Source organism: Pelophylax lessonae (genome assembly GCF_965119305.1).
Source record: "Pelophylax lessonae genome assembly, chromosome: 2".
Lineage (NCBI taxonomy): Eukaryota > Metazoa > Chordata > Amphibia > Anura > Ranidae > Pelophylax > Pelophylax lessonae.
The window spans coordinates 568329228-568356777 of record NC_138769.1 but is presented as its reverse complement, the minus strand read 5'-3'; the positions used below and the strand labels follow the sequence as shown (position 1 = coordinate 568356777).

Genomic DNA, 27550 nt, shown 5'->3' with positions numbered 1-27550 from the left:
TTTCTAAGATCTTGCAGTTTCTGTGGTTTCCACTGCTATCCATCTTTATAAATACTGAAGATTTAGCTGCAATTCTTGAATCTGGTGGCCTTTCAAATTTTGTAGTGCCTTTTAAGTGTCTATAAAACCTTTCTTGAAATTATAAAAAGTAATTTTCAAACTGCTAGTTTATAATTGATGTGGTATTGGTGCTTAAACAACCATAAAGGACAGAAATGAGTAAATAAAATTGATCTGATTGGCTTCCAGAAAATCCATCATCATGCCTTTAGGTTCATTTTGCCATTGTTTCTACAATAGAAAGAACTTTTGAACTCCCTCAGAACCCCCTTTTACCACCAATATTACTATGGTATTCCGTGAATACAACACCCTTTCCGCGAAGAAATATTTCCTTGTATTTCCCTGGAGCTATATTCCCAAACAGTTTCAAAGCAATGACCTCTTGTTTTAGCACTTCCCCTTGAAAGCATGTTTCCTTTCATTGCCTCAGTCATCGACCTAAGCAATTTTCATCACTTCATATACAAAACTATATAGAAATGTGCTACACATAAGGGCAACATGCCGAAATAATAAAATATTCAGGAGTACAGTAAGTGATATATTCAAGACAGAAGACAAGAAGAGTTCTGTGTGTATTTAAGGTGTGTACTCAATTATATCATATGACACTGTATTTTTGCAAGCCTGTTCAATAAGGCTGTACAATGTGCAGTAATCCATAGAATCTAACAAAAATTAATGTTTCACTGATGGGAACTGAAATCTGATTGGCATTATTGGTCTTATTGAACAGTCCAGGTTATGTTTGTAGTTTCAGTCCAAAGCATGATTTGTTTATAGAACTGTTTCAAGAAAGTACTGCACAATAACTTTTTTACTTAACATTCTAGTATTTACTTAGAGGATGCTTCTCTGTAATATCTACAGCAAAATTGTTTAGATAATTTTAAGCCTTTTTTCTTTAGCCATTGACTGAATTCTGCATGATACAATTGTAGTTGGTATACACACAATTTTGGATATACAGTATATATAAATTGGTGAACATGACATTCACGAAACATTTACTACAAGTGTTTCTTCCCGGTGCATGCGTCTTAAATTACTGTGATTGCTTCGCTTGATGAGCATGTTTGATGAATGTTATATTCACTCTTTTAGAAGAATCATCACTAAAAAAAATGCTATGGTCCTGTTACAAGTTTATATAGATAAATACTGCTAAACAGAATCATGGGTTAGGAAACAAACCATAAGATACTTAAATGTCTGCTTTTGTAAATGTACTTAGGATAAAAAAAAAAGTTGTCCTAGTCTATTGGCAAGTGTGTAATAACACATACTTCATAGAATTCATGTACTTAACATACATAATTACATGGAACATGTTATCATATGTAGTTCCCTAATGATGCTTTATATCTAAACTTGGGGCCCACTTGCTGCTGCTCTGCCATAATTTTTGTGCTCTGGTGTCTCCAGAATTCGCTACAATGCTCGATATTCTTTGTTGTCTCTGAACTCTCTCCCTGTTGTCCATTGGCTTCCATAGTGGAGGCAAATACCCACCATTTCATAAATTTGCATAAACCCCTGCAGTGCTAAGCTCCATCCCTTCCAGCCTTGATCACCTTTTACTCGACATTCTCTTTCCCTGGACCATAATAAGCTCCAGATTTGCTTCTTCTCTCCCCAGTTCACGATCACCTCCCACTCTGCCTCTTTTCTCTTTACCCTGGTCCATTACTAGCTCCTGCTTTGCACTGTTTCCCAACGGAACCCAATTAGCCGTCGCTCCTCTCTTTATATCACATAAATCACTAAAACAACATAATCAGGACGTATCATACATCTGTACCAAACATATTTTTTTTAACATTGTTATAAAACCTTTGCTTGCTTACATTAACAAAAAAAAATACTTTGAAACCCAAAAATGACTCAAACGCTTGTGATAGCTCAATAAAAGATCAAAGCAATAGACCATATAATAACAACCATTAATTAGCCACACAAGAAATGAATGAAGTTCTTTCCTGAGTCTGTAATGAAATGTGTTCACTGATCAGTCATGGTTCACAATTTGATACCATTCTACTGCAGCCATTGTCTTCCCCCACAATCTGCCATTAATATATACAGTCAGGTCCATAAATATTGGGACATCAACACAATTCTAATCTTTTTGACTATATAAACCATCACAATGGATTTGAAATGAAACAAATAGGATGTGTGTTAACTGCAGACTTTCAGCTTTAATTTGAAGGTATTTACATCCAAATCAGGTGAACGGTGTAGGAATTACAACAGTTTGTATATGTGCCTCCCACTTTTTAAGGGACCAAAAGTAATGGGACAGAGTAACAATCATAAATCAAATTTGCACTTTTTAATACTTGGATGCAAATCCTTTGCAGTTAATTACAGCCTGAATTCTGGAACGCATAGACATCACCAGATGCTGGGTTTCATCCCTGGTGATGCTCTGCCAGGCCTCTACTGCAACTGTCTTCAGTTCCTGCTTGTTCTTGGGGCATTTTCCCTTCAGTTTTGAAATTCATGCTCAATCGGATTCAGGTCAGGTGATTGACTGGGCCATTGAATAACATTCCACTTCTTTCCCTTAAAACTCTTTGGTTGCTTTCACAGTATGCTTGTCCATCTGCACTGCGAAGCACCGTCCAATGAGTTCTGAAGCATTTGGCTGAATACGAGGAGATAATATTGCCCAAAAAACTTCAGAATTCATCCTGCTGCTTTTGTCAGCAGTCACATCATCAATAAATACAAGAGAACCAGTTCCATTGGCAGCCATACATGCCCACGCCATGACACTACCACCACCATGCTTCACTGATGAGGTGATATGCTTTGGATCATGAGCAGTTCCTTTCCTTCTCCATACTCTTCTCTTCCAGTCACTCTGGTACAAGCTGATCTTGGTCTCATCTGTCCATAGGATGTTGTTCCAGAACTGTGAAGGCTTTTTTAGATGTTGTTTGGCAAACTCTAATCTGGCCTTCCTGTTTTTGAGGCTCACCAATGGTTTACATCTTGTGGTGAACCCTCTGTATTCACTCTGGTGAAGTCTTCTCTTGATTGTTGACTTTGACACACATACACCTACCTCCTGGAGAGTGTTCTTGATCTGGCCAACTGTTGTGAAGGGTGTTTTCTTCACCAGGGAAAGAATTCTTCGGTCATCCACCACAGTTGTTTTCCGTGGTCTTCCGGGTCTTTTGGTGTTGCTGAGCTCACAGGTGTGTTCTTTCTTTTTAAGGATGTTCCAAACAGTTGATTTGGCCACAACTTATGTTTTTGCTATTTCTCTGATGGGTTTCTTTTGTTTTTTCAGCCTAATGATGGCTTGCTTCACTGATAGTGACAGCTCTATGGATCTCATATTGAGAGTTGACAGCAACAGATTCCAAATGCAAATAGCACACTTAAAATGAACTCTGGACCTTTTATCTGCTCCTTGTAAATGGGATAATGAGGGAATAACACACACCTGGCCATGGAACAGCTGAGCAGCCAATTGTCCCATTACTTTTTGTCCCTTAAAAAGTGGGAGGCACATATACAAACTGTTGTAATTTCTACATCTTTCACCTCATTTGGATGTAAATACCCTCAAATTAAAGTTGAAAGTCTGCAGTTAAAGCACATCTTGTGTGTTTCATTTCAAATCCATTGTGGGGAGAATAGAGCAAAAAAGATTAGAATTGTGTCGATGTCCCAATATTTATGGACCTGACTGTATGTTGCTAGTGAATTCCGTGGCTAGTCTAGGTCCTAAAACAAAAAATAAACCTTTCTGATCAACTAGTCAGAGTTAGGGTAAATGAAGATAAGCAGATGCGCATTGCAGCGTGACCTTTCCTAAATATACAAATATGTGCGTTATTTTGTTTTAGCACACGTTTTCCATATTATTTTCTTCTTTCATGACAAGTTATTATTCACATGCTCCTCAGGAGAGAATTGGATACAGACATCTCCTTTTTTAGAAGTTCCAACAAGCTTCCAACTTTCCATGGGATAAAATCGCCTCACACCCAATAAAAAAAAGAAACCATTAAGCACGACGGCATGGGGAAACAATCAGTGGGAGTTTGGGTTATTTTTTTTTTGCTGCAACATAAGGATATAATTTCCTACGCACTGATGAATATAAGGCTCCTTTTTAGATGTTCATCCTTTTGTATTCTTGGATTCATTTGAAATAAAATTGGCATTCTGGGCAAAGTGCTCCCTTGTTTCCCTTTCTGAGGCATTTCCTGCTAACACAAAAGATCTTTGTCTTCATATAAACAGTAATGCACCTTTGCCAACCAGTCTGTGATCAGCATTACAATTCTATTCTTCCTTGACATCTTAGACACATCTGGAGGCTCCAAGACCAGGCTGACTCAGTAGTAGTTACAGTATATCCACATAGAGGAATGGGTGATACGTTTATTCCCACTTTTTACACTCAGGCAGAGGCTGGAACTCTCAGAACGGCTGTTTACTTCTTACAAGTAAAAAGAACAAATATACAGCATATTGGCACGTGGCTCCTAGATATATATACTGTGACTATGAAAGCAGCAGGGAAATCTTTTCTATAGAAGTACATTGAATATGTACAGAATTGTGACCCGTCACTTATTAAGGGTAAGAGTTGGCTTTATTTTTTACATTTATTTTTTATTTTTATGTAAAAGTTATATTTAATGTACTGTTTTTACCTGACTTACTATGTAACTTTGATGATTTAATGTTTAATAGTGAGCTGCAACAGTAACTGCAGCAGTACTTTTTTGTATGTGATTTCTTAAAGAAGTTTAGCATTTTTCCTTTTAAAGTGAATCTTTACTCATCTCAGTGAATAAGATGAAATTAAGTAAAAATTCAGTTTGCAAAAAACACCCAATTGTGTGCAAGGAAATGTAAAAAGAAAAAAGGTTTTCACCTTTACACAATTGGATAATTAACGTCCGCTTAACTCATTCATCTAAGAAAAAGGAAAATTCCCATTTCAAAGAATAAATTCACTTAACTTAGTGAATTAGGGAAAGTTGTATGCTTTTTGCTACGAAATGTTAAAATTTAATTTAAAAGTGAATATGCTCTATTCATTTAGAAAATTCACCCTACTGTATCATTGATTTTCAGCCAAGTAAACAATGCTGTAAAAACTCAATAACAATACGCACAGTACAGTAAGATCATATATAACAAAAAATGATTGATGGCTGACATCATTGACTTATATAACACAATTTAGCCCATTAAACAATGCAATAAAAACTCATTCACAATACGCACAGTGCCGTCAGATCAATGTACTATAGTTAAATAATAACAAAAATGTATGATGACTGGTTTCTATATATTACTGCACTTTAAAGTAAAATGTCCAGAATAGGATAACAGGATTCTCCTCAAAATGCTTTCCATAAAATTCCCCCCAATCCCCAAAATCTTTTGTTCAGTAATGTATTTGTGTGTACCTTTTTGTGTATAGTTCATAATAAAATTTGTACCCAAGGGTCATGTTTGTTAATTACATAAATAGGCTCGGTGTCCTGTTTTGCAGTGCTAAGCAAAGGGTTGCATAATTGGTAAGGTTGAAAAAAGAAACCAGTCCATCTAGTTCAACCTGTGCGGGTTTGCTTGTATGCGTGTGTATGTATTTTTCCATTCGCTAAGCTACCCATCTAAATTTTGTTTTTACATTTCCAACACTCCCCGCTGACACCACCAATTGTGAAAGGGAGTTTTCCGAATATTTATCACTTTGACAGTAAAGAACCCATTATGTAGTTTAAGGTTAAACCGCTTCTCATCCAACTATTGAATGGCCACGTGCCTTCTTAAAGAGGAGGTTAATATAGTACAGAGCCTTGGGGGCACTCTGCACATGCTCAGTTTGATGTGTATTGCTATAGAGTTTTTTTGTGGGGGTGTACGTGCGATCAGCACAGGGCCAACACTGTCCACACAGAGAGTAAGGGGTCATGCAACCTCATAGGACAGTCAGAGGAGAATGAAAACTCCTCCTACAAACTTTAACCAGTGTTTAGGTGGGCACTGATAGAAGTCATAAGATTGCTATATACTGCTGATGAGAAAAGGTACACTATAATACCAAAAGTATAGGGACGCCTGCCTTTACACGTACATGATCTTAAATGGCAGTCCAGTCTTAGTCTGTAGGGTTCAATATTGAGTTTGCCCACCCTTTGCAGTTATAAAATCAACTCTTCTGGGAATGCTGTCCACAAGATTTAGGAGTGTGTCTATGGGAATGTTTGACCATTCTTCCAGAAAAGCATTTGTGAGGTCAGGCACTGATGTTGGCCGAGAACACCTGGTTGGCAATCTCTGCTCTAATTCTTCCCAAAGATGTTCTGTCGGGTTAAGGTCAGGACTCTGTACATGCCAGTCAAGTTCCTCCACCCCAAACTCGCTCATCCGTGTCTTTATGGACCTTGCTTTGTGCATAAAGGCAGGTGTCTCAATACTTTTGGAAATAAAGTGTATTTAGCAGTTTATATTTACTAAAATAATTGCATTTCCATGTTCTGTGTACTGTAGTAGACCAGATATAGTGAATGCAGAGTCCTGGGTTAAGTTACAGTTTAAGTGTCTCTTCTTCAGGGAGAAAGGGTCCTCCAGTCCCCTTATTAGCTTTCACTTCTCTGGACTCTCTCAAGTTCCAGCACATCCTTCCTGAGAATTAGTGACCAGAATTGGATGGCATGTTCAAGATGTGGCTGAACCAGGATTTTGTAAAGCAGTAGAATTATAGTTTTGTCTCTTGAGTAAATACCCTATTTAATGCATGCCAATAGTCTTGGCATTTTATGCTATTGCTAAACCTATTATCTATTAGGACCCTCAGATCCTTTACCATCTCTGATTCCCCAGAGGTTCTTCTCCCGGCAAGTAATTATTATTTTTAGCCCCCAAGTGCATTACTTTAAATTTAGCAATAAAAAAACAATTTACCATTTAGTTCCCCTCCCTTTAATTTATTGAGGTTCCCTTGTAAATTTTCTATATTTTGAACTTATTGCCCTGTTTAACTTTGTATCATCAGCAAACAGTGAGGTTGAACTATTTATTCCAACCTATATATCATGTATGTACAGGTTAAACAAAATTGGTCTGAAGACAGAGCCCTGGGGCACTCCACTTACAACTCCAGAGTATTCAGAAGATACACTTTTTATCACCACCCTCTGGATATGCTCCTGTAACCTGTTTTCAATCCAGGTACATACACTATTATCCATGCCAACAGACCTAAACTTTATGGGGTACTGTATCAAATGCTTTGGGGAAGTCCAGATACACCACGTCCACAGGCCATCCTCTATCCAGTTCACTGCTTCGTTTTACAATTAACAGCTTCCCATCCACCCATAGTGCATAAACGGCCAGACAGGAGAAGCGCCAATGTGGGCAGACGTACCCATAGGTCATCTCTCATCACACGCTCTGAAGAGTGGCAGGATCTGTGATCTGCTGTGTACACCAGACACAGACAATCTCCAATTGTTATACCGGGCCACTGTGCGTGGTCCTGGTACCATGTGATCGCTGTGATGATTTACAGCAAGCACGTGGAACAGTAATAAGGCCGTCATTGTTTACTACTGTGTGAGCGCTGTTATTGGTCACAGTGATCACATGGTACCAGGGTCAATAACAGCAACCATGTACCATGTGACAGATGTGACCCAGGGGCATAACTAGAATCTTCAGGGCCCCTGTGCAAGAAACCATGAAGGGTCCTCCTGACATCCGCCCAGGGCCCTTGTCACAGATCCCAGCGTCCTTTATTCCTGTCACAGGGCCCTTTATTACGTTCTCACAGTGGGACCCTTTCATATGTTCTGCAGTGGGCCCCCTTACTGCTGCCCTGCCCCCCCCCCCAGTGGTAGAATGCCAGGGCCCGGTCCCAAGTGGCCCTGGTGGTTTCGCCACTGGTGTAAGTAGTTTTTATTTTTGTTATTTTATCTAAGGGGCAGCAGGACCTAGATAGGAGGGTGGTGGGGGTGGCATATAGGGGAACTGATACCCTCCATTTTCTCACACATGTAGCATTGCCATACTCAGAAGTATCAGAGTAGCAGAATGTGTTTTGGAGTGTAATTCTAAGTATGACTATGCTGTGTGTTAGAAATATCTTATCAATTGAAAACTTTGTGTAAAAGAAAAAAAATAAATTATTTTCTTTTCTGTGTTTTCCAATAACTTGTTATAAAAAATAACTTATTAAAAAGATTTACTTTGCCTTTCTGAAAATACCTTGGAGTGTTTTCTTTCTCAAATGGGGTCATTTTGGGGCTGTTTCCGCTAACCTGGTGCTCTAGGGCCACCAAAAATGTGATTGGTAGTTTAGAACTTAGATGTGTAATCTGTGCACCTGGAACGCCTGAATGTGCTCTTTGGATTTTGGGCTCCTACCTATGGCTAGTCTGTGGAAAAAGTCTCATACATGTGATCTCTCTATACTGGTGTTTTTCAACTCCGGTCCTCAGGGCACACTAACAGGCTAGGTTTGCAAGAAAACTGAAATACATCACAGGTGATATCATTTGCTGCTCAGTGATTGCAGTATTCTAGTCTGCATCTCCCCAAGGTAATACTTACAATATGGCCTGTTAGTGTGCCCTGAGGACCGGAGTTGAGAAACCCTGCTCTATACTCAGGAGTAGGGATCATCGAATGGTTCGGGTCGACCATCGGTTCGACCCGAACATTGACTGTTCGAAAATTGGCCGAATTTCAAACTTTTTGCTGAAAAGGTTTGGAATCCGGCTACCAGAACCAACCAAAATGCAATGGGACAGGAACTGGGCTTTAAAAGCCCGTGATTGGACCAGAACCATCAGTAAAAGCCAATTGAGGGGGCAGGAGGATGCTAGGAATGTGATTGGAGTGACTAGGGGGTCCAGAGGCCAATCAGTAGTGAATACGCCCCCCAGTATATAACATAGCCCCGCCAAATCTCTAGCATTGTAATACAGGGACGTGGAAGAGAGTGGAAGCAGTTCTGTTACTCCTGCTTCAAAGTGTCATTTAGCAATTATTAGTGTGAGGAAAGGGATATCTAGTGTAGTTAGGTTACTATTTTCCACTATAGTTAGATTTAATAATCTAGTTTCTGTAGGGAAAGTGTTAAGTGTCAGGGTGACTGTAGTGTAGTGTAGGGTTAACTGACTCTGACTGCTATGGTAGGGTGACCAAACCCTTCCATGTCAGGGTGACCGCCATAGAAAAAAGAGAGTTTCTATTAGAATTGCAATAGAGCAGGATAGTGGCTTCGCTCCTTTCACACCTGGCCGTTTTTGTTGCAGGCGTTTATTGGGCTTTTTTGTGGACGTCTTTGGAGGCAGGCATGACATCTGAACTTCTGTGTAGGGGTATATATACAAACACACATGTATGTATATATACACATACACATATATAGGTGTGAAAGTAGCAGAACCCTATGCCTGTGCTAATGAAATAATTAGCAGGCATAGGACTTCGTTCCTATCACACCTATATGTGTGTATGTGTATAAATACATATAAGTGTGCGTGTATATATATCCCTATACAGAAGTTCAGATGTTATGCCTGCCTCCAAAGACGCCCAAAAAATGCCCAAAAAAAACGCCTGCAACAACACACCTGGGCGTTTTTGTAGCAGGCGTTTTTTTGGGCATTTTTTGGGAGTCTTTGGAGGCAGGCATAACATCAGAACTTCTGTGTCGGGATATATATATATATATATATATATATACACACACATATATGTATTTATACACATACACATATATAGGTGTGAAAGTAGCAGAACCCTATGCCTGCGCTAATTAAATAATTAGCAGGCATAGGGCTACGCTCCCTGAAAAGTGTTTCAGGGTATAATTTTAAGTATGCCTATGCTGTGCGTGAGAAATAACCTGTTAAAATGGCAACTTTGTGAATTTTTTTTTTTAAATTTTCCCAAAAATTGTGACAACCAATTACAACTTAAAAAAAAACTCACCATGTCTCTTACTAAATATCTAGGATTATCTTATTTCCAAAAAGGGGCACCTTGGATTGTATTTGTACTGTCCTGGCATTTTAGGGCCTCAAGAAATGGAATAGGCATGTAAGCAGGTACAGTCTGGTTTCTCCACTGCAGGTGGTGCTCAGCTGCATGTGCATTGCAGAGGGAGAGAAAGTCGAGAGGAACATGGTTCCTCTATGATTTCCTAGGCCACTGGGGTAGCGATCCGGTTGATGTTGGCAGGTCATGTAACTCTGGTGGCCATCTTAGGTCAGGCAGAGTTTATTTAAGTTAAGAAGTGGAGTGTGCTGCACAAATCTTGCAAATATACAATTTGCAAGGAAATGGTGAATAATGGATTATTGTGAATGACGTGAATTATCAAAGAAAAACATTTTTATATAGAAGCTTGCAAAAATTATTGTGAATTCTCTATACTCTGTGTAACAGTCGCTTACAGCCGCTCTCTGTCGCCGACGTGGATTTGGCCCCTCCCCCACGTCAGCAACATATTATTTTAAATAAAGTGTATTTTATCAAACTATACTTGCACTACCCATCGGGACCTATCAAGGTGAAGGAGACCAACCATCCCAGTTTCCCATAGGAGTATCTGAAGCTGTGTTTGACCTAGCTTAGCTGCAAGGTCACATGTCCTAAGGTGAGACACCCACCTGAAGGGGGGGGTCACAAGATTTGAGGTGGCACACTGTACCTGTTATCTGGAAACCCTCAGCACTGGTAATTGGGATTGTCTCTGTCATTTTAAACCACAGTTTCTCAACATTTAATCACGGACTGTGTCTAGTCAGCATTTTGCTCAGTATTATAAGACTTGTTCATTTTAGCATGATTGATTGCATGTGGAAGTGTAAATTTTGATCACACATTTCACCAAATGGAAAATATATATAATTGATATTAGGACACATATGTTGGCAATCATTGTAGTACACAAGGGATATTTACCACTTGTTTATTGCACAGCACTATTTATACATTTTTATTGATTATTTGTGATTTGTATAGGTTATTTACACAGAATATAGAGGATTAACAATCATTTTTGCAAGCTTCTATATAAAAAAAAATTTCTTTGATAATTCAAGGCATTCATAATAATCCATCATTCACCATTTCCTTGCAATTTGTATACTTGCAAGATTTGCACAGCACACTCAACTTCTTAATTTGTATTACTCACACACTCACCTTAAGGGGAGTGACTAGTGCTAGCGGCATACCCTTCATCCACCCATAGTAGCTCGCAGATTATCTTGATATTACTAGAGTTTATTTAGGACCCGGGCTCCTTGGATTCACACACATTTCACATGTAAGTAGTGTAGGGACAGGTCAACGGTCTGTCAGGGGCAGCAATTATCGGTAGGGATGGGTTCCAGATGAGTAGGTTCACTTCATCCATCCTGGAAGCCTTCCCTCTTGGGTGCAGAGCAGCCAGGCAGCATTCCACCTATCAAGACAAAAATGATATCTGTCTCAAAAAGATGCTAAAAATTTAATTTGGGTACAGTGTTGCATGCCTGAGTAATTGTCATTCAAAGTGTGACAGTGCTGAAAGCTAAAATTTGGCCTGGACTGGAAGAGCGTGAAAGTGTCCAGCATAGGTACGCACAGCGTATTGCATTCGGGTATGCACCCCAAAGTTCAAACACATATGCGTGTGTATGTGTATATATATACTGATAGTGTCAGTATAGCAGTGGAAGGTGTCAGTAGTTTTTTTTTTTTTATTCGTTTTTACAATTTTATTTTTCATTTTTTTGTTTTACAATTTATTTAGGAGCCCCGTTAGGGGCCTTTGGTGAACTTTCTGGAGTCTAAACAGGGGGGATCTGCTCCACATGGGGTGATTAGGGTGTACCCTGTATGCCCGCCTATGGTAAGGACAGACTTGTCCTTGAGTCTGTGTACTCACTGAAAACAATGCACTCCCAACGTGGCATATGTTTCTTATTTGTTAATATCTAAGTTTAGGTAGAACTTTATGTATGAAAAAAAAGTCAGCACAAGAGACATTAATTCAATTATTTTCTGAAGTTTACCTTGTGCTGTTGTTGATTGTCATAGTTCATACACTCTGTCTTCAAGGCACACCTAACCCAGCCACATTCCCTGCAGCCCTACTCTTCTGGTGCTGTGGGGGTTATTGGAGGCAAGAGATCTGTCACAAGCCCTCTCAAGAGTACTGACTATGCCTGAATGCATGAATGAAAATCTATAATTCAGCTGCTATGACTGGAGGAGGGGGCTAAAAGGCGAGCAGAGTCGGCAGTCTTGATGAAGTCTGGACAGGAAGTAAGGCAAAATCTCTCCATTGGGGACTCAGACTGCGACAACCCTCCCCCGTTTTTAAAAATGGAACATCAAGACACAAACAGAAATAATAAAAAAACTCTAAATAATATAGTTATGTGCCTTTTCCTGTCCTTGAGGCAACTTCTCCCCTCGTTTCTTGACTTGTATCACAGAAACACTAAATTAGGTGAATCTCCCCAAAGGCCGGGGCAGGACGGATGTCAACCCACAGACACACAAAAAAAAAAAAACAATTTGAGTTAAATATTAACTCTTTTTCAACTTCTTGAGCAAAGTATTAACCCCTTTTAAACCTATGCCAATTTAAAGAGAAAAATAAGCCTGGATTGGGATTTAATATGGACATATTGATGTTATGCTATATCCTGAATACTATTGTGTTGCTTTACTATTTAGCTCCATTTAGAGTTAGATTTATTTATATATATTTTCATCTAATTACATAATTTGGATGCACTTGAATAATGGTTTTGTATTATTTTGTACATTCAGTGATATACCATAATCATGTGGCTCCCTCTGCTGCTGGTCACGGCTCTGATCCTCCTGTACAGAAGGTACAGACAAAGCCGGTTGCTGGAGAATCTTACAGATAAATATGTCTTCATTACTGGATGTGACACAGGATTTGGGAACCTACTTGCGAAACAGCTGGACAAACGTGGAATGAAGGTTCTGGCTGCATGTCTGACAGAGAAAGGGTCTGAGAAGCTGAAGAAAGAGACCTCCAGCAGACTGCAGACAACAATTCTTGATGTCGCTAACACTCAAAGTGTGAGCTCTGCTGCTTTGTGGGTTGAGGAGAATGTACAAAATAAAGGTAATGTGTGCGTATGTGTATATATATATATATATATATATATATATATATATATATATATATATATATACTGTATATACAGTTGTGCTCATAAGTTTACATACCCTGGCAGAATTTATGATTTCTTGGCCATTTTTCAGAGAATATGAATGATAACACAAAAAAGTTTCTTTCACTCATGGTTAGTGTTTGGCTGAAGCCATTTATTATCAAACAACTGTGTTTACTCTTTTTAAATCATAATGACAACAGAAACTACCCTAATGACTCTGATCAAAAGTTTACATACCCTGGTGATTTTGGCCTGATAACATGCACACAAGTGGACACAATGGGGTTTGAATGGCTATTAAAGGTAACCATCCTCACCTGTAATCTGCTTGCTTGTAGTTAGTGTGTGTGTATAAAAGGTCAATGAGTTTCTGGACTCCTGACAGACCCTTGCATCTTTCATCCAGTGCTGCACTGATGTGTCTGGATTCTGAGCCATTGGGAAAGCAAAAGAATTGTCAAAGGATCTGTGGGAAAAGATAGTTAAACTGTATAAAACAGGAAAGGGATATAAAAAGATATCCAAGGAATTGAGACTGCCAATCAGCAGTGTTCAAACTCCAATCAAGAAATGGAAAGCGGGGTTCTGTTGAAGCCAAACCACGGTAAGGTAGACCAACTAAAATTTCAGCCACATCTGCCAGGAAAATTTTTCAGGATGCAAAGAAAAACCCACAAATAACTTCAGGTGAAATACAGGACTCTCTGAAAGCATGTGGTGTGGCTGTTTCAAGATGCACAATAAGGAGGCACTTGAAGAAAGATGTGCTGCATGGTCGAGTCGCCAGAAGAAAGCCATTACTACGCAAATATCACAAAGTATCCCGCTTACAATACGCCAAACAGCACAGAGACAAGCCTCAAACCTTCTGGCACAAAGTCATTTGGAGTGATGAGACCAAAATGTAGCTTTTTGGCCACAACCATAAACGCTACATTTGGAGAGGAGTCTGGAGTCCACAAGGCCTATGATGAATGGTACACCATTCCTTCTGTGCAAGACGGAGGTGGATAATTGATGTTTTGGGGATGTGTGAGCTACAAAGGCACAGGAAATTTGGTCAGAATTGATGGCAAGATGAATGCAGTATGTTTTCAAAATATGCTGGAGGAAAATTTTCATTCATCAGCCTGGAAGCTGCGCATGGGACGTACTTGGACATTCCAACATGACGATGATCCTAAACACAAGGCCAAGTAGACCTGTCATTGGCTACAGCAGAATAAAGTGAAGGTTCTGGAGTGGCCATCTCAGTATCTTGACCTCAATATCATTGAGCCACTAGGGAGATCTCAAACGTGCAGTTCATGCAAGACAGCCTAAGAATTTACAGGAACTGGAGGCTTTTTGCCCCAAAAAAATGGGCAGCTGTACCATCTGTGAAGATAAAGAGCCTCATCCACAAATACCACAAAAGACTTCAAGCTGTCATTGATGTGAAAGGGGGGCAATACACAGTATTAAGATCTGGAGTATGTAAACTTTTGATCAGTGGCGGCTGGCGCTCCATGGGCCAGGGAGGGGGGAGCGGCAGACAGACCACACCATACTACTCCCCCCCGGACCACACCAGGCCGCACACCATACTCCCACCCCGCGCTGGCTCACTTACCTTGCCTGGATATGTGGAGGGAGGGCAGGCAGCGGCAGCACACGGCAGCGGCGGCTTCAGCTTCTTCCCCCTGTCTTCTATGTCTCCTCCCTCCTCCTCCATGGCCAATGACATGGCTTCTCCTTTCGGCCAATCGGGACACGGGTCTCAGACCCGCTTCCTGATTGGCCAGGAGGAGGAGGATCCATGTGACAACAACTGGGTGGGCTCAGGGCACAGGGCTCTGTGCCCCGAGCCCACCCTTTTTTTTTAGCCTATTAGAGACTCTGGCTCTACTCACATGCTAAAAAAAAAAAAAAAAGCACCATTGAAATCCATGCGTCCGGCGCCTCACATGTAGATTAGGGGGCCGGACGCATGGATAGGGGGGGTGGCGCCCCTGCGCCCCCCAATGCACCAGCCGCCACTGCTTTTGATCAGGGTAATTTGGGTATTTTCTATTATCATTATGATTTAAAAAGAGTAATGATAATAAATGGTTTCAGCCAAACACTAACCATGAGTGAAAGAAAAGATTTCATGTTATCATCATTCATATTCTCTGAAAAATGGCCAAGAAATCAGAAATTCTGCCAGGGTATGTAAACTTATAAACACAACTGTATATACATATATATATTTTATATATATTTTTTATTGCTCAAGCATGTATATATCTGTTTCAACAAATATATGGTGGTGGAAACCCCAAGAACTGGACATATTTTGAGGGAAATAATAATGACTGGCCAAGTTTGACTCTGATAACTTTTCTCTGCAGGATAATGTGTGTTTATAGAGCAGATGGACTTGGTTTAGGGCACACATGTTTATATGTTGGTTTTTGACACTTTCACCTTTTCATATCTCCCAATTTCAGAAATGATAAAGAGGGACACATTTTAACATATAGTATGTAGGCAAAGAACACATCCCTACCATGGCTGCATTTATACAGGCTACATAGATTTAATATGCAGAAAATAAAAAAAAAAGCTTTTTTACTTCTATTTGTAATTTAGATTGAATTTTTCAAATAACAAATGCAGTAATATAAAGGTTGGCTGAAACATTGAGTGCAGCATACCATTTTGGTAGAAAAATATTACATTTTGTATGGGGCTTCACACATTAGATCAAGAAGAAGAAAACTGAGGCTGTATTAGGGAGAGAGGGATTTGGTCCAAATGAGGGACAGTTGTGACTTCAGCCACTTTAGCAAAAGAAAACTGGAGGAGGCCCCTGGCTGTTCCCACTTAATAAAGGCTACATTCCTGTTTTTTGTACCTGAATACCTTATAAAATAGTTTTGCCCATATTCAAAGGGATAAAATATTGGAAATTGTAGTTATAACTATAATGTTATTAATGTTCGGAGCATGGTGCTGTCATATTTTCCTGGAATTACATTGGTGTGGCTGCATGCAAATTTATTCCACATAATTCAGTCCACTGCTTCATTTTTTGGGTTGACTTGCCTATTTTTGGGGCTTAGGTTAGAATAAGGGCCATGTCACTATTAACTGCTACAAATCAATAATGCCAGCCATTAGCAATGATTTGTAGCTAGCAACATAATTGCTATAGTGGCTGGCAGTTATTCGCAGCTACAAGTCAAACTATATCATTATGTTAGAGATAATGTTCATGAGCAGGACTCTGTACTGACCCATGAAAAACAAGGATGTGCCATCTAATATTCTTTTTTTTGTTTTTCTTTTAGCTGAAGGGGCATTTATTATTGAAATACCACACTACAACTACAAGTAAAGCACCTGGCTCGCAGTTGCAGTGTGGCTCCATTCACGTGAATGGGTTGTTCACAACATTTGCTGCTACAAATTGCACCTACATAGTTACATAGTTAGTCTGGTTGAAAAAAGAAACTAGTCCATCTAGTTCAACCAATAAAAAAAAAGGGGGGGGGGATATCATACAATCTTATATACACAATACTATACCCACATTTGATCCAGAGAAAGGCAAAAAAAGCAAAGCATGAACCAATTTTCTCCAGCAGGGGAGAAAAATTCTTCCTGATCCCCTGAGAGGCGAGTGGATATTCCCTGGATCAAATTTTACATTTAGGAAAGAATCCAGGCCTTTTTTAAAAGCTATCTACTAGAACCAATCTACCAGTTGGCCAGAACCAGTTCTTGAGTCTATTCCAAATTTTGACAGCTCTTACTATGAAGAAACCTTTCCGTATTTGGAAATTAAATCTCTTTTCCTCCAGATGTAAAGAGTGCCCCCTTGTCCTCTGTGATGACCTTAAAGAGAATAAATGAACACAGTTCACTACTGTATATGGATCACTTATGTAATTATACACGTTGATCATATCCCCCCTTAATCTCCTCTTCTCAAGAGAGAATAAATTCAGTTCCTCTAATCTTTCCTCATAGCTGAGTTCCTCCATATCTCTTATCAGTTTGGTTGCTCTTCTCCAGTTCCCCGATATCCTATTTGAGAACTGGTGCCCAAAACTGAACTGCATATTCCAGATGAGGTCTTACTAATGATTTATAGCTAACCACAGAGCCCTTTCCCACCGAGGCATTTCTAAACTGCCCATAAAATGCTGAGCGCTTTTGCGGTGCTTTTCAGGAATTTGTGGTGCGCTTTTTAAAGGACACGTGACTCAAAAACTTCTCCAAAAACCATTTTGAGGCACTTTCGAAGCACTTTTCAGGTGCTTTCCACTCATTTCAATAGAGAAGGGTGCTTTTGAGATGCTTTTTTTTTTAGCTCTCCACACATGTTCCAAAGATGCTGCATGTTGAATTTTTTTCACTGCACTGCCAGCGCACCACCCCAGTGTGAAAGCATTCGTTGATTTTTAATGGGAAGCATTTTTTGTGAGCTTTTCAGGTGCATTTTTTAATGCCAAAGCACTTGGAAAAACTCCTCAGTGTGAAGGGGATCTAAAAAAGGAAAGGGGTGTTGCTGCTCCAAAAATACCAACGTGTCATGACTTTTAGGCCCAGGCATTACGAGTCAAGGTTTAGGTTTTAACGCTGATAACAATTTTGCAGTTATTATTTAGATATTATCTAATATGCAAGTGTTCATACATTGTAAATTATTTTTCCTTAATAATTGACTTTCCTCTTATGTTACCTTAGGGTTATGGGGACTCGTGAATAATGCTGGCATTGGAATACCTACAGCTCCCAACAGCTGGCTGAGAAGGGAAGACTTTATCAAGGTGCTGAATGTGAATTTATTGGGGATGATTGATGTGACGCTTTGTCTGCTACCCCTTCTAAGAAGAGCCAGGGGACGAATTATAAACATGTCGAGTGTGATGGGCAGACTAGCCTTTGTAGGAGGAGGATACAGCGTATCCAGATTTGGAGTAGAAGCATTCTCAGACTCTCTGAGGTAAAAATGGAAAACGTATTCATCCTTAACTATCTGCAGCATCAACCTATTTAGGAACTATAACCCTGTGTTCAAACCTGTAGAGTGCATTTCTAGTGATTTTGAAATATTTTTTTATTTCTGGGGTTTTACGAGTGTTTTACAAATTCTGTGCAAGTGTTTTTGTATATGAATCAAGCTTCGGTTGTTTCCTGTCTTGGACAAGAGAAGAGCAGTTCTAGAGGAAAAGAGTAGTCTCTCTGGTGCAAAGTTGCCTGCAAATTCGTGTGTCATATGTTTACAGACACATTCATTAAAGTCTATGTGGGGAAAAAGCACTAAATGAGCTCAAGAAAAAGCTCATTTATGTTTTGAGAATAGGGCAACTGAGTTTACAAGTGTTAACAGTAACATTTGAAAAAATGGGATTTTGCATGCTAAGCATAGTCTGTTCTAATTCAAATGCTGCTTTATGCATTGACATACCATCTTAGACCCAGTCTGTCTGGTTATTATGGTCACCTGCTGACTTGGCACTATTCACAAGCAGTTTAACTCTTCACAGACACAGAAGTTGAATCAAACACAATTTTATTTCACCTAATTGCAGTACTGAGGATGTTTATCCAGGCTTTTGAAGTGCAAGAAGACAATGACATTCCTAGACCATGTTTCTGTGAATAACGAACACTGACTGAGGAAACTTGGAAGAAATGGGAAGGGTCTAGCTAGGATAAAACTATCTGGCACTAAATGGGAGGGGAAGAAAGAGGGAGGTTCCAAAATCACATAGTAAACAAGTTGCAGTGGCCCAAAACTGCTAGTAGATGTCAGCATATTACCCACAAAACGATTACCTCACATAGTTGCCAACAGTCACCAATTAGCCGGGACAGTCACAGATTTTAGTCAAATGTCCTGACCAGAGTCCCGGAAATCAGACCCGCTCACAGACACTGGCAACCACAACTCTGCACAGACATCAGGGCATTTTGCTGCTGCAGCTGGGTGCCTGCGGAGTGCACATTTGGGTATATCCAGGGCCCCTTGAGCTCGCACTGCCCGCAAATCGGGAGCACCATCGGCGCAGCAGAATGACCAGGTACACAGCTCACACATGGGACAGGCAGAAGTGCACTGTGCTGTAAATTTCCCAGTGAGCAAGGAGCAGATGGGGCCGTAAGCTCCACTGATGCTCTGAAACCCTGATAAGACTGCAGTGATAGGCACCGATGAGACTGCACTGATGGGCACTGAGACTAAACTGATGAGACTGCACTGATGGGCACTAATGATGCTGCACTGATGGACACTGATGAGGCTGCACTGATGAGCACTGAGAAGGTTGCACTGATGGGCACTGATTAGACTGCACTGATAGGCTGCACCGATGGGCACTGATGGTAAAAGAGGACACGATAGTAAAGGGGGGTTCTGATGGTAAAGGAGGGCTCTGATGTTACAGGGGGACAGGTTTTTTTTATCCAGGTTCTGGTTTAAAACTGCACTGCACAATTTCTCACAGTCAGGACAGTGCTACATGTCAGCCAACAGCACTCTTTTACTTCTATCTTTTAGACTTTTAGATAGAAGTAAAAAAATGCTGTTAACTGACAAAGATGGTATCTCCTTTTTTCATGTTCTAACTGAGAAATTGGGCAGTGCAGTTTTAAACCCAGTTTCCTACAGTCACTCTTTGCTGACACCATCACTGAGGCCCCTTTCACATGGCAGGTCCAAACAGGTCTACCTGTCAGTTTTTCAGGCTGTCTTGATGGGAAGGTCCATACATCCCTATGGACAGTTGGATGTAAACAGACTCTATGTAACCACAACCAATATTTAAGCCATGCCCAATATTTAGCATAGTTTAAACCACTACCATTTTCACAGCTGCTTTGCACGCCACTATTTTTTCCTTTCAACAACGACCATAAAATTAATTCCCCACCTTTAATTACCATACTACCCCATCTACACTGGCTTTCTGCAAAAAAAGCATCTAAAAATGTTTTGGAAATGTTGGCAACTATGACCTCATGTCGTTCAATACAAGACATTAAAATGACATAAAAGCAGAATATAGAAGGAGGTGAAACTAGCTGAAAAACACTTAAGTATGAATGGGGGGTTAGTCCTAGCATGACTGTTTCTGACCTTAACTGTCATAATTGTTTATATAACTACCTATCCTATAGAAAAAGCATGTGTATAATTGTTATTGTCCTTTCGTTAGTCTATTAATTTGTTATTTCGCATTAGCTTTGCTGTTTTTTTAGCCACTAGATGGCACAGGTTCATGCTGAAACATTTTCAATTCAAGGTTCTATGCATAACACTGAATTAGACAGTAGGTGCTTATTTATAAGGTAGTAAATCTGACATTTACCAAACAGTTGAATCTTAAAGGTTCATATGTTTTAAATGACAGTGATTGATAATACTCTAATATAATAGTAAGTAACCTGTACTAGATAGTCTGACAACTGTATTCTATACAGTTTGAAATGGGTGTAACCCTTTCTCAGGTAGACCTTTTGCGACGGGGCATTGAAACAGCCAAGCTGCAAAGATACAACAAGAACATGGATAGGCTTAAGCCTGGTACACATGTACTGAAAGATGCTGATAACTGGTAAAGATCTATTTTAAACCAATCCTAAAGGACAAACCTCAGATGTGCAGATAATCTAAAACACTTGAATTTACCCTCTTAATTTCCAAGTCATAAGAATACTAGCTGAAGTTTTGGCAGATTCTGGAAAGTAAGGTCACCATTGTTAAAGAGAAACAGAACTGTGGAAGTTGTGCCCAGTTCTGCATTGTCCAAACACAAGAACACACATGGGTGCTGGATTCAGATTTTCCACTGGCTCTGATTCAGCAGCACGCCACATAATGAGGATTACCCACAGTAACATAGAAAGAACCCAGAGTTAAGGATCTATCCTCAAATCTAACAATCGTTCAAGAGTCCAAAGTAAGTTCATGATAACACTGATTCATAGCAGAACAGAATACCAGAGTAAAGTTATTCATAGAATTCAGCTATGAATTCATTTTATCACTATATTACCATGGATTCTTGGATGTTTGTTTGGCACTCTCATTTGATTGTTCTGCATTGTGTTTTTGTAATAGAAGCAGGGCTTTGCTTTCTCATGTCCAAGCCTCCAGGAGGGACAACAGAAAGTAGCATGGTAGTGATATCACCATATCTCCATAGGCTAGCAATCAGAGGCTGCAGTACCTTTGATCTCACACTGCTTATGTACAGCTGTAAGGATGTAGGCACCAGATTAATATAATATAATATAACCCATGTATTCCCCATACATAAATAGACATTGTGCTCTAGTCCACATATATAATTCAACACAATCCTTGCTTCAGAGTGCCAAAGCAACTCTCATCGTAGGTGCTCAGTGCACTCCTGTGAATAATCCAGTGAAGAATGTAAATTTGCTGTCCCCTCAGAATAACTCAACACACAGCCATTAATGTCTAAACCGCTGACAACAAAAGTGAGTACACCCTTAAGTGAAAATGTCCAAATTGGGCACAATGAACCATTTTCCCTCCCTGGTGTCATACTGAAGCAGAGCATGATCCCCTCCCTTCGGAGACTGGGTCATGGGGCAGTATTCCAACATGATAACGACCCCAAACATACCTCCAAGACAACCACTGCTTTGCTAAAGAAGCTGAGGGTAAAGGTGATGGACTGGCCAAGCATGTCTCCAGACCTAAACCCTAGTGAATCCTCAAATGGAAGATGGAGGAGTGCAAGGTCTCTAACATCCACCAGCTCTGTGATGTCTTTATGGAGGAGTGGAAGAGGACTCCAGTGGCAACCTATGAAGCTCTGGTGAACTCCATGCCCAAGAGGGTTAAGGCAGTGCTGGAAACTAATGGTGACCACACAAAATATTGACACTGTGGGCCCAATTTGTACATTTTCACTTAGGGGTGTACTCACTTTTGTTGCCAGCAGTTTAGACATTAATGGCTGTGTGTTCAGTTATTTTGAGGGGACAGCAAATAGACACGGTTATACAAGCTGTACACTCACTACTTCACATTGTAGCAAAAGTGTAATTTCATCCGTGCTGTCACATGAAAAGATATAATAAAATATTTACAAAAATGTGAGGGGTGTACTTCCTTTTTGTGAGATGCTGTATATGTTTGATAAAACTCAGCTCTTGAGATACTTTTACATAGCACTTGTGTAGGTTTCTGTTATTTTTAACCTCACATACCAGACAGTGCACCGTGGTCCCCAGATAAAAGGTGCACTTTAAGGGTACTACTTAGGCACAATTAGAATTTCCAAATGTTCTCCCTATAATATAGAAAAACTTATTTGGAAAAAAAAAAAAAAAAGAAAAACTTCACCTTTTGACTTCAGGTTTACTTTAGGGCTGTAGTCACACTTATGCATGTGAGAACCTGAGCAGTATACTGTATTTGCATTGTGGAGCAACTTTTGCATTTATCCGGAATGGCACTCCAGCCCATATGTACATTAAACACACATGTCCATCAGCACACTGAGACACATGGAATTATAACATAAGCATAGTTGTGCGCAGCCTATTGCGTTAGGGTGTGCACCCCAAAGCTCATACACAAATGCCTTTCTCTTCAGCCTTAGCTGCACAGGGCAGTGAATGAATGGGAAGTGCCCTGTGCTGAGCAGCTTCCTGTTCATTCACAAACTGAAGCATAGTAAATGCAACTTACTATGCTTCAGTTAGGAATGAACACAGTGAGCACACGCGTTCACTGTGTTCATTTAGAAAAGGAAGGCACCAGCAAATTACATATTTTCTAGCCCCTTCCCTCTCTCTCCATCCTGAGTTACCATATTATATACATAACTTTAGGTTAAAAACACATATATTATTTATATCCTCATATATCTATCTATCTATATATCTATATATCTATATATATATATATATATATATATATATATATATATATATATATATACACATATATATATATATATATATATATATATATATATATATATATATATATATATATATATATGTATATATACAGTGGGTACGGAAAGTATTCAGACCCCCTTAAATTTTTCACTCTTTGTTATATTGCAGCCATTTGCTAAAATCATTTAAGTTCATTCTTCTTCCTCATGAATGTACACACAGCTCCCCATATTGACGGAAAAACACAGAATTGTTGACATTGTTGCAGATTTATTAAAAAAGAAAAACTGAAATATCACATGGTCCTAAGTATTCAGACCCTTTGCTGTGACACTCATATATTTAACTCAGGTGCTTTCCATTTCTTCTGATCATCCTTGAGATGGTTCTACACCTTCATTTGAGTCCAGCTGTGTTTGATTATACTGATTGGACTTGATTAGGAAAGCCACACACCTGTCTATATAAGACCTTCCAGATCACAATGCATGTCAGAGCAAATGAGAATTATGAGGTCAAAGGAACTGCCTGAAGAGCTCAGAGACAGAATTGTGGCAAGGCACAGATCTGGCCAAGGTTAAAAAAATATTTCTGCTGCACTTAAGGTTCCTAAGAGCACAGTGGCCTCCATAATCCTCAAATGGAAGACGTTTGGGACGACCAGAACCCTTCCTAGAGCTGGCCGTCCGGCCAAACTGAGCTATCGGGGGAGAAGAGCCTTGGTGAGAGAGGTAAAGAAGAACCCAAAGATCACTGTGGCTGAGCTCCAGAGATGCAGTCAGGAGATGGGAGAAAGTTGTAGAAAGTCAACCATCACTGCAGCCCTCCATCAGTCGGGGCTTTATGGCAGAGTGGCCCAACAGAAGCCTCTCCTCAGTGTAAGACACATGAAAGCCCGCATGGAGTTTGGAAAAAACACCTGAAGGACTCCAAGATGGTGAGAAATAAGATTCTCTGGTCTGATGAGACCAAAATAGAACTTTTTGGCCTTAATTCTAAGCGGTATGTGTGGAGAAAACCAGGCACTGCTCATCACCTGTCCAATACAGTCCCAACAGTGAAGCATGGTGGTGGCAGCATCATGCTGTGGGGGTATTTTTCAGCTGCAGGGACAGGACGACTGGTTGCAATCGAGGGAAAGATGAATGCGGCCAAGTACAGGGATATCCTGGACAAAAACCTTCTCCAGAGTGCTCTAGACCTCAGACTGGGCCGAAGGTTTACCTTCCAACAAGACAATGACCCTAAGCACACAGCTAAAATAATGAAGGAGTGGCTTCACAACAACTCCGTGACTGTTCTTGAATGGCCCAGCCAGAGCCCTGACTTAAACCCAATTGAGCATCTCTGGAGAGACCTAAAAAGGGCTGTCCACCAACGTTTACCATCCAACCTGACAGAACTGGAGAGGATCTGCAAGGAGGAATGGCAGAGGATCCCCAAATCCAGGTGTGAAAGACTTGTTGCATCTTTCCCAAAAAGACTCCTGGCTGTATTAGATCAAAAGGGGGCTTCTACTAAATACTGAGCAAAGGGTCTGAATACTTAGGACCATGTGATATTTCAGTTTTTCTTTTTTAATAAATCTTCAACAATGTCAACAATTCTGTGTTTTTCTGTCAGTATGGGGTGCTATGTGTACATTGATGAGGAAGAAGAATGAACTTAAATGATTTTAGCAAATGGCTGCAATATAACAAAGAGTGAAAAATTTAAGGGGGTCTGAATACTTTCCGTACCCACTGTATATGTATATATATATATATATATATATATATACACACACGCAGTATTTAATCCATTTATTTCAAAAACAATCACTTTGCATGAATACATAAAAATACATTTATTGAAACAACCAACAAACAATAAAATAAATTGCCTTTTTCATATCTCTTAAAAAATATAAAATAATATTTAAAATTATAATAAATCATATTTACCAGAATTCATAAATCATAGATATGAACCTAATATCTTTAAAATAAAAACAGGTATGAAGACGTTTGGGTCAAATTGTAGGTTCAAACCACAAGGGGTCAGTGTTTTCAATTATTAAATCCATTTGGATTCATTTTGATTCAACCTTTTAATTTTATTACTGCCTCTCCAGTTCTTTTTAAATGTATTAATGCCCCAGAATGGCATACCTAACAGATCCTTGTTATGGTGCAATGCAAAATGTTTTGTGAGATTGTTTTCTGAACCCCATTGATATATTATAACCGTGTTCCTTTATTATTTTTGCTGGCATCCTTTTTGTGCAGCCAATGTACAATAGCCCACATAAGCACTGGATGTCTTATACCACTGCTTCTGTATTACATTTAATCAGAGATGTATAGTAACGAAGTAGAACTACTTAAGTACTGTACTTAAGTACCAAAATGCGGTATCTGTACTTTCCTAGAGTAGAAATGTTTTCTCCTACTTCTACTTTTACTTCACTACATTTTTTCCATGATTTCGATACTTCTACTCCGATATTTTTTTTTTGTGCTGCATAGTTACTCGTTACTTTTAAAAAAATTACCACTGCCAGAACAGTAGATGGCAGGTTGCATACAGCTCAAAAAAATGTGTATAATGTCATTTGTAAATCAGCGCATACGAAAATAAAGGCTGTGTATAATAAAAGCTGCTATACCAAATCTTTCCAATAAAAATAAAATATGAAACAAACAAATAAATGGTGCTACAGCGCTTAAAGTGCATCAAGAAACTACTAACAAACACAGGTTAATCATTTGAATAAATCATTTGAAATAATAAAAAACAATATGATGTTCAAACTTTTGACTTCTTTCTTTAATAACTACATAACACAGTACTTGTACTTCTACTTTCAGTACTTGAGTAGAAATTTTTTGAAAAAACTACTTGCAATACTTAAGTAAAAAAAATGTTGAATACTTTAGTACTTCTACTTAAGTAACTTTTTCTGCGAGCACTTCCACTTCTACTCAAGTCACTTTTTGATCGAGCACTTGTACTTTTACTCAAGTAGAAATTTCAAGTACTTTATACAAGTCTGCATTTAATAAATCCCTAATAGTGTATTCTCTCCCTGTAGCTAGTAACCTAAAAGTTTTCCTTCTCCTATTGTTATTCCTTACTCTCGTACAGATGTAGCATCTGCCATATGCGTAAAATCCTCTTTTGTTAAAAAAAGATAACTGTATTTTCCTTGGGTGGATCTATCACATTTTTTACTACATGGTTCCTCAAAGTTGGTGCTTTCTTATAAAAAAAATAGCCATAGATATGTATAATCATCTTTTCCCATTGCTTTTTATCTGCAAACAACTCCTTCCTTACCAATTGATTCAGTTGCTCTATCTGTTCTTTAAAATATTTCATAGCCTTTTTTAATGAACATTTTCCCTACCCTTGTAGCTTGTTCCTCAGAATCTTTCTTCCGTGCCGTTTCATCTGATTCTTAGTAGGAGCCCTTTCGGAATGTTTATCAACCATGTAGTGTGATGAAAGCTAGCTTTTGAAATATAGCTATTTCTATCTATCAACTTGAAAAAAGCATGTAATTTCCAGTAGATGGAGAATATTACTGGAAAAGCCAATATGTATCTATAGAAAAGCACCAATTTTGCAGAACCGTGTAGAAAAAAATGTGATAGATTCATTCAAGGAATATACAGTTAATTTTAGGCATGTGGCAGATGGTACACCTGTAGGAGAGTAAAGAATAACAATAGAAGGAAAAGGTTTACGTCACTAGCTACAGGGAGAGAATACATTATTAACCCCTTTGCGCCTACGGGTAAAACAAATATTTGTGCCTAAACCCAATTTTGCAACTTTGACATGTGTTAGTAAAACTGTACATGTCATCATACCTACTTTGTGTATCCAGGTGGATTATACCTTGCTTTTTTCAGGACAAATTGGGCTTTACTTTGATGGCAAATGTTAATGGATATCTTCTATTTTTTCTTTTATTATCTAAGGAAAACTGGCCCAAAATAGTAAAGAAAAAACATTTTTTTTTATATTTAACTGTATATTTCTTGCTACTACCATAACCTACCACCAAAGAACAATCAAAAATAACTTCTCCTGACTATTGCAGTGATATCATATATGTGTATGTTAATTGTTGTTTGTACCCGTATTACAGTCCAGAAACAGTAGTGCGCATTTTGTTTTTTTGTTTTTTTTTATCCTACCTAAAACACGCTGACACTGATTCTAAAAAAAAAAAAAATCCTGGTAAAAAAAATACTGACCCTGACCTTGACCCAAACACTAACGCTGGGGCTGACCAAGATCTAGGTGTTTTTTTATATTTAATTATTATTATCATTATTTTTTCTACACACTTTTTTTTCTGTCTCTGCAAGGACAGAGAAAGA

The 27550-nt window shown here is 39.1% G+C and overlaps 1 protein-coding gene across 1 annotated transcript in view; it reads left to right on the top strand.

Annotated features, from left to right (window-relative positions):
* Window positions 1-257: 257 nt before the first annotated feature.
* Window positions 258-27550, top strand: part of LOC309546087 (retinol dehydrogenase 7-like) — a 39358-nt gene continuing 12065 nt past the window's right edge. Inside the window, exons 1-3 of the mRNA XM_082245600.1 lie at window positions 258-647; window positions 12886-13213; window positions 17982-18240. Of these exons, the coding sequence (XP_082101726.1) occupies window positions 12901-13213; window positions 17982-18240 (572 nt within the window). The 5' untranslated portion in view covers window positions 258-647; window positions 12886-12900. The remainder of the gene's footprint in view (window positions 648-12885; window positions 13214-17981; window positions 18241-27550) is intronic.